At 35.8% G+C, this 8,334-nt stretch overlaps 2 protein-coding genes across 2 annotated transcripts; both read left to right on the top strand.

Annotated features, from left to right (window-relative positions):
- Positions 381-3,200, top strand: LOC104721659 (monogalactosyldiacylglycerol synthase 1, chloroplastic). The gene is made up of 8 exons (XM_010439692.2): positions 381-1,083; positions 1,307-1,479; positions 1,687-1,848; positions 1,935-2,076; positions 2,164-2,388; positions 2,476-2,538; positions 2,681-2,755; positions 2,841-3,200. Exons 1-8 carry the CDS (start codon positions 556-558, stop codon positions 3,075-3,077), a joined length of 1,605 nt encoding a protein of 534 aa, XP_010437994.1. The 5' UTR covers positions 381-555; the 3' UTR covers positions 3,078-3,200.
- Positions 3,285-4,996, top strand: LOC104721658 (probable diphthine methyl ester synthase). Its single transcript, XM_010439690.2, has 4 exons — positions 3,285-3,388; positions 3,612-3,790; positions 3,890-4,014; positions 4,160-4,996. Exons 2-4 carry the CDS (start codon positions 3,641-3,643, stop codon positions 4,704-4,706), a joined length of 822 nt encoding a protein of 273 aa, XP_010437992.1. The 5' UTR covers positions 3,285-3,388; positions 3,612-3,640; the 3' UTR covers positions 4,707-4,996.

Genomic DNA, 8,334 nt, shown 5'->3' with positions numbered 1-8,334 from the left:
AAAAAAAAAAAAAAAAAAAAAAAATGGAACACTTCCTCTCATATTGTTAATATAGTTTTTAAAGGGTGATAGTGATACCATTACGGCAGTACATGTAAGGACCAAACGCCTTTTATGTTTTTTGGTAAAGAAAAATGTGCTACAATTTATGAATTAATCTGTCCATTATGCGGACATCCATTTGTAGAAGATAAACTAGATACAGAATCTACAACAATTAATTTTTTTTTTAAAACTCCTATATATTAATGTATACACGATATTTTCAATTTAACTTGACAATATATAAATTGTTTGATTGGGGTTACCTTACCTCAGTTCTGGTAGAAATCAATTTGCCCATAGAGAGAATATTCGGATAAGTTTTTCGGTTTAGGCCAAAAACAATAAAAACTCTCTCCCCAATCGTATTTGTCCGTCATCCCCACTCTGCTCTCTTCTTAAAAATCCTATCTTTTTCGTGGCTCCAATCTCTTTCTCCTCTCCCTTTGCATCTCTCTCCGTTTTGATCATTCATGGCTATTTGAATCTCTCTTCTCTCTCTAATCAAAAATTATGCAAAACCCTTCAACGGTAACCAATGATTCAGCAGCACCGGTCTTTGATTTCTTCCCACGGCTGAGAGGTTTAGCCTCTCTTAATCGATCTCCGTGTTCCAATTCAGATGGGTACGCTCTCTCGTCGTCCAATGCCTTGTACTTCAATGGCTTCAGGACTTTACCCACCCGAAGAAGAACGGGAAAAACCCTAGCTTCCCTTAGCTTGAACACTAAGAGCAGTGCTGGTTCGAGCCTGCGTAGGTTTATCAGCGAATTCAATAGCTTTATTAGGTTTCACTGCGATAAGGTTGTTCCGGAGAGCTTCGCCTCTGTTGGAGGAGTTGGGTTGTCGAGCGATGAGAATGGGGTTAGGGTAGATGCGAGTCATGAGGTTTTGGGTGAGGAGGGCTTGCCTTTGAATGGTGTTGAAGCTGATCGGCCGAAGAAAGTTTTGATTTTGATGAGTGATACTGGTGGTGGTCACAGAGCTTCCGCTGAAGCCATTAAAGCTGCTTTTAATCAGGAGTTTGGAGATGAGTACCAGGTTCGCCCTCGCATTTCCAATCTTGATTCATTGATTCCACTTTTGAGTATCTGTTTGGCTGCTAAGAGCAATGGGGAAGTTTTAAGCATTTGTATGTTTGGTTCATGTAAGTAGATGAGTATGAAACCGACTTTAAATTCAGTCAGGTTCTTGGGCTTGGGTGCTTTTTAAGTAGTGTGAGTCATTGTTGATTTTGTTCCATTCATTAAGAGTGCTTGCGCAGGTGTTTATTACGGATTTGTGGACAGATCATACGCCCTGGCCATTCAACCAGCTTCCCCGGAGCTATAATTTTCTGGTGAAACATGGAACTTTGTGGAAAATGACTTATTATGGTACAGCTCCACGCGTTATTCATCAATCTAATTTTGCAGCAACTTCGACTTTTATTGCCAGGTGAGGATTAAGGTCTATAGTTTGGAATAATTCATTTCTCTGTTCCAACTTTTACTATAAGAAGATTTTGATAAGAGTTCTCAAGTGTGCATATGAAGGATAGGCATCAAATTTAGCCTATAGCGTTCGTTGGTCTTTGCTTCTCTTATGGAATTCGCTCATGTCTTTTTCTTGTCCAATCTGATACCGTTGTTTTAAAACTTACAGGGAAATCGCCCAAGGGTTAATGAAATATCAACCGGACATCATAATCAGTGTTCATCCGTTGATGCAACATGTCCCACTTCGTGTCCTAAGATCAAAAGGCTTGCTTAAGAAAATTGTCTTCACCACGGTTATTACAGACTTAAGCACTTGCCATCCCACATGGTTAGTAATTTTATCCAATCCTTCCATTTGTAAAGGTCTACAGGCTCTTTTGATAAAGGTACAACATGCTTGTTTTTGATGTTTAGGTTTCATAAGCTTGTGACAAGATGTTATTGCCCATCAACAGAAGTTGCAAAAAGGGCGCAAAAAGCAGGACTTGAAACATCACAAATCAAAGTTTACGGCCTTCCGGTTCGACCTTCCTTTGTGAAACCAGTTCGCCCAAAGGTACGGTTTGGAAAGATTCCTCTACTGGCTGGTCTATGTTACTTAAAACATATCCAAATGTAATAGTATCTTTCCGGAAAATCGCAGGTTGAACTAAGAAGGGAGCTAGGGATGGATGAGAATCTTCCAGCTGTATTGTTAATGGGTGGAGGAGAAGGGATGGGTCCCATCGAGGCAACAGCAAAAGCACTTGCAGATGCTTTGTATGACGAGAGCCTTGGTGAAGCAGTAGGTCAGGTTCTTGTAATCTGTGGACGAAACAAGAAACTCCAAAGCAAACTAAGTTCCTTAGATTGGAAAATCCCAGTCCAGGTACTCTACACTTCTCACTCTTCATACCAAATTAACATTCTTAGGCACTCGATGTAAGTCGCTGAAAGGATCTTCTTAATCTCATAGGTGAAGGGGTTTATAACGAAAATGGAGGAATGTATGGGTGCCTGTGACTGCATCATAACCAAGGTAAAGTAAACAGAACCAAATTATTTTGTTCTTAAAGTGGAGACCTGGATTGAACATTCCTACTCTCTTTTGTACCTGAAAAACAAGAGTGATCCTAGAACGATTGTTTCTTTATTTATCTTTGTCACTTGGGATTGTGCAGGCTGGTCCAGGCACTATAGCTGAAGCTATGATAAGAGGGCTACCGATAATCTTAAACGGTTACATAGCTGGTCAAGTAAGTTCCACTTTAAAGGCAGAGTCCCATTTCTATGTTAAAGTTCAGGTTCTCAATTTTGGGGGGTTGTTGATTATGAGCGCAGGAGGCAGGGAATGTGCCGTACGTGGTGGAGAACGGATGTGGGAAATTCTCAAAATCACCAAAAGAGATATCAGAGATCGTAGCAGATTGGTTTGGACCGGCATCAAAAGAGTTGGAGATAATGTCACAGAATGCGTTGAGGCTGGCTAGACCAGAAGCAGTGTTCAAGATAGTGCACGATATGCACAAGCTAGTCCGACAAAAAAATTGTCTACCTCAGCTCTCTTGCACTGCCTAATATATATATATATATATATTGTGTAACTCTATTCATTAAATCACTCAAGTCCTCAAATCTTACTTCCTTTTTGGTTTCTTAGACAAGAGTGTGTAATAATTAGTAATCTATTTTTGCCCTCAATGCCAACAATACTCAGGGCCGATTACTCACTTTTTAATAAGGACCAAATAAGTATTAATTAAACTCTCAATTGAACTAAAGAAAAAGAAAAAACAAGACACAAAAAGGGTTTTGACCTTCTTCTTCTTGGCCGCTCGCTGAGGTTTATCGAGTGAGGGCTTTCCCAAATTTTCAACGCAATCTATCAGGTAAAGTTCGAATTTTTATCCTTCAATTCTATGGATCTGTTGGACTCTTCGATTTGTTCAGCCACCCACTTGTTTGGTCGAAGCAGTAGATTTATCTTTTTCCTTAGATCTAAAGTTCATCAACTGTGTCGTTGTTCTTCTGTTTTTTAAAGGTTTCATCTTTCTTGCGTTTCATGTGACTATCTGATTGAGTGATTAATCGTTGTTTGATTACTGTTGTCAGAGAGGCAGAAGAGAGCAGTAGCAGCAGAGATGTTGTATATTATAGGGTTAGGTTTAGGTGATGAGAAAGACATAACCTTGAGAGGACTCGAAGCTGTTAAGAAATCTCAGAAAGTATACATGGAAGCTTACACTTCTCTTTTGTCCTTTGGTCTCTCTGCTTCTGGTCTTTCCAATCTTGTAAGACTCTCAAAACCCCCCCTTGATTTAGTTAGATTCACTACTTTCCCAATTTTCTGATTTTAAAGCTTATGTTTTTATTTTATTTTGGTTTCTCAGGAAAACTTTTATGGGAAACAAATCATACTTGCTGATAGAGAAATGGTGGAAGAAAAGGCTGGTGATATGATTGAAGAAGCCATTGATAATGATATCGCTTTTCTCGTTGTTGGTGATCCTTTCGGGTACTTAATTCAAGCTTTATCAATCTCTTTGTTATTCAATTTTTATAGCTAATGTAGTTAGAGCAAGATACTACTACGCAGTTTATTTTGGGATTTATGTCTGATATAGTTGTTGTTGTTGTTTTGCTGGGAATGCAATTTGCAGAGCTACAACACATAGTGATCTTGTTGTTCGAGCTAAGACACTTGGTGTAAAAGTAGAGGTAGTGCACAATGCATCTGTGATGAATGCTGTTGGGATTTGTGGCCTGCAGCTTTACCATTATGGAGAGACTGTTTCAATCCCGTTCTTCACCGAGACTTGGAGACCTGATAGCTTTTACGAGAAGATCAAGAAGAACCGTTCTCTTGGACTCCACACTCTCTGTCTACTAGATATCCGAGTGAAAGAGCCCACTTTTGAATCTCTTTGCAGAGGAGGGAACAAACAGTATGAACCACCCAGGTATATGACTGTTAATACAGCGATCGAGCAGCTTCTAGAAGTTGAGCAAAAGCATGGGGAATCTGTTTATGGTGAAGACACAGAGTGTGTGGGCTTTGCACGGCTTGGCTCTGAGGACCAGAAGATAGTTGCAGGGACTATGAAGCAACTAGAGAGTGTTGATTTTGGAGCGCCGTTGCATTGTCTTGTGATAGTAGGCAAAACTCATCCGGTGGAAGAAGAGATGTTAGAGTTTTACAAATACTAAAATGCAGATTAAAAGACCACAGGACTGAAGAACAGCTATATCTTTGTTCGCAAAGCTTCAGGGCGGAGCAAGAATGATGAAGATGTTCCTTTGAGGAAGAGATTGAAACCAGGAACCGATAGGTGAAGCACTTTTTTTTTCATTTTTTTACTCTCGTAGTTTTGATGTTACATAAGCAAACTATGATGTGACTTCGAATATGAGACAGAGGTGGGTATTGAAATATTTTTTTGGTTTTGATCTAAGCCGGACTTTGTTTCAGAGAATTTCATTTTGGGATTTATATGGTATGGTTTGAGGATCTAAAACCAAAAGAGAACTTTGTTCGGTTTGTTTTTTGTTCGTTTTGGTTCTTTTGGGTCGATAAATTAGTTCGATTTTACCTTCAAATTTTTTTGACTTTAGTATTAAGTAGGATTAACAGGTTACACAACCTGTCCCAACTCCTAAGATTATAATTTGTTGGTCCTTAGAACTGAGAAAATTTGTAATGTTCACATGTAGTAATGTTTATTTAAAAGGAAACATCGGTTTAATCAGAATTTTAATCAAGCACACATAAAAATAAAATCAAACCCACCAAAATATCAATTTTTAAAAAGTTAATATATAAATGACTTTTTTTCAAGTTTAATGTAGAGATCAAAATCCGAGTCTTACTTTTTAAGAAGTTTGGTATGGGGTGGATTCGGGATCTGGTCGTAACGAAAGACCACAGAGTTCAAATTCAACTCCAAGTCTTTTTAAAATTCGACAAGTAAGCCTTTTAACAACAGAGAAGAAAACAAGACTGCATTAGGTGATGCACAAACGATGACGTAGCTGAGGCTGACGAATCATGAATTGCATCACACTACCATTCAAAAAAAAGACGCATGCATGGAGTGGAATATTATATTTTGGCTAAAAAGTCCCATGACTTTTGAGTTTTCAGCAACTAGTCTGTATAGTTTTACTTAAACTTAGCTTACACACATCCCATTTGGTCGTCCATTTTCTATTAGTTCCTGAAATCTATCTAACTAATTTAATTGTTCCATTTGGTTTTAACTTATAAATTAGCTCGACTCATATCGACTTGAGTCTTTCTTAAAGATATTATATTATACTGTATATGGTTGTTACGCTGAGAAAGTTTAATAGTGTTCTATCGTACACACTACACACTATGTAATATGCAATAGAATAGACTTATTAATTGTTCAGAGTTTTTTTTTTCATTTAAAGTCACGTGTATATAAATTAAATATATCATATCAAAGTCGAAGAAAACGATTATTTTCCTGGAAGAATAAGTGTTTAATATATCTCCGATATGAAGAAATTAATAGATATACTAAGAAAACTCAAAATATTATATTATGATTTCAGACGGTGTGTAATCAAATTAATCATTCATAAGTCATAAGTTTCTAATGTTACGTTTAATTTGGAAGTTGTCTTTTATTTTTTTCGTTGGACTATTGAAGGATAGTTAGTTTCGTGAAGCAAAAGACCAAAAAAAAAATATATATATATATAAAAACGTTACTGGATCATGCTTATGCATCGATGCATAAACTAGGTAATGACGTCATAGTATTGACGTCGTCATGTAGAATATATCCGAGGAGGGGAGTTCGAGTTTTAGACGACGACTTAAAAAAGATTGTCTTATTATAAGACTTATCACACTCCACCTAGGAGGATCAATAAACTAAACAACTTTTATGATTTTTCCAACCGTGATATACTTGTTTAATTTACTTCTCCATGAACCGGCCCTAACTTATTTCTTCAATAGTAATATTATTGTTGCTCCACCTGATTATATTTTAAAATCATTCTTGTTTAATAAGAATTAGAGTAAATGTTGAATTTAAATATCGATTTCTGAGAGAAAAGGAACTTACATGAGTTGTATTTGGTCTGAGAATTAAAAAAAAAATCTAACCATATTTATGTTTTAAATTTTAGTTCTATCAGAAAAGAACAAAATTCAGATAGTTTGATAATTTTTTTTTTCTTTTGGGGAAAAATGATAACAAGTTTGAATGTTTCTAATAGATATGATTCATCCGTCTCATCGTCTCAATCTAAATTGACAACCTACATCAATAAAATCAAAATGCATGGTCTACCAGAGTCTTAAGAATCTCAATCGCACTAACGATTTTTCTAAATGTTCATGTAAAAGTAGTTAAGTATTTTGTATCCTAGTGTTTGAAATAAACGGAACAATTAAGATGACACTAAAATTCACAACTTTGAACAAACAAAGGAAAAAAAGAAAAGGTGACAAGAAAAAAAAGAGGTCGGTGTCGGAGCCGCCCAAGGTGGCAACTTGTTCACACCACCATTCATCCTAATAATAAGTAATACTCCAATAATAGGGAAGGCCTCTCTCTCTCACAACTTGGAAGTCACGGTCGAGTCCGGTCAAGATTTGTTGCCCTTTTCCCGTGTGGGCTCACCCCACTCTTTGTTTTCTTGCTACCCAAAAACTTCCACGTTTTTGTTTCACTCTCCCAATTTATTTATACTTCTTTTTTTTTGTCGGCTAATATTTTTCATATGTTTTTGTTTACCATTTTCCGCTAGAAATGTTTTTTCCTACTGACTTGATTAATCACGCCATGTGATTGGTAGCTTTCTCAAACATTACTCTCAACACCAATCTTTTAGTAATTTGTATCTCTAAGAAGAAGCTACTAATAGTGGTCTCGTGTTATAATAACACACGGTTAACGATGTTACTATACATTTATATTCATCGGTGCAATGTGAATACTGCTCATCTAACTAGTTGTTTCTTTAGTACTATTGATAAAGATATGCAGCGAAGAAAATAAATATGCTAATAGAAAAATAATTGCCGACCTCCAAGATCAGAGTCAATGGTCAAGCAAGTCAAGGGAAAGTTCGTAACTGTTATGAATCTCCACAAAACAAAAAAACAAAAATTAACAGGACATAAAAGAAACACGGAATCCCCTACCTTATTTAAAATAATTAAAAGTAATGACGTACCAAATTTTCTTAGGGCATGGGGACACTCCCGCCGATATTATTGATTTTTTTTTTCGATCGAATTCTTTCTTTCTTTTTTTTTTGTATAACTTATTTTTATCATTTATTTTAGTTGGTTTTTGTTTTTGGATCTAGACTTGAAGAAAGTTTCTAAGTCTTTGGACGGTATTTCGGTTTTTCTATAATTTCAATTTTGAAAAAGTATATATGATCACACAGTCACTACATAAATAAATAAAACTAAACAAAAAGATGTACCTTTTTTAATGAAATTATTAGCAAACTGAAAATATCTAGATACTAATGTTATTAAAATATGGTACTACAAAACAAAACCATAGCTCTTTTTTTTCTTTTTCTTATATATAGTATAATTAATTATATTTTAAAATATATCGAATAAATAATATATTTTTAGGTAAGAAATCAACATATAGTATATAGAAGATGATTACGACAGTAAAATTAACCCACGTACATACCGCATATAAGAAACTACGATAGCTTATAACTCAATTTAGAAAGTTTGTATTACAATCCCATAATTTTAGCCAATCACACTGGTGATTTAATTAGACAGCTTTTTCATGTCTTGTTCTGCTTTTTTTTTTTTTTTTTT

The sequence above is a fragment of the Camelina sativa genome, chromosome 11 (genome assembly GCF_000633955.1).
Source record: "Camelina sativa cultivar DH55 chromosome 11, Cs, whole genome shotgun sequence".
NCBI lineage: Eukaryota > Viridiplantae > Streptophyta > Magnoliopsida > Brassicales > Brassicaceae > Camelina > Camelina sativa.
Note: the sequence above shows the minus strand (reverse complement) of the source record. Positions and strands in the feature narration are given on the sequence as shown.

Coding starts and splice junctions, on each gene's coding strand:
- LOC104721659 (XM_010439692.2), top strand. CDS start 556: ATGCAAAACCCTTCAACGGTAACCAATGATTCAGCAGCACCGGTCTTT. Junction 1,480..1,686: donor ACTTCGACTTTTATTGCCAG/GTGAGGATTAAG, acceptor TAAAACTTACAG/GGAAATCGCCCAAGGGTTAA. Junction 2,539..2,680: donor GTGACTGCATCATAACCAAG/GTAAAGTAAACA, acceptor GGGATTGTGCAG/GCTGGTCCAGGCACTATAGC.
- LOC104721658 (XM_010439690.2), top strand. CDS start 3,641: ATGTTGTATATTATAGGGTTAGGTTTAGGTGATGAGAAAGACATAACC. Junction 3,791..3,889: donor CTTCTGGTCTTTCCAATCTT/GTAAGACTCTCA, acceptor TTGGTTTCTCAG/GAAAACTTTTATGGGAAACA. Junction 4,015..4,159: donor GTTGTTGGTGATCCTTTCGG/GTACTTAATTCA, acceptor TGCAATTTGCAG/AGCTACAACACATAGTGATC.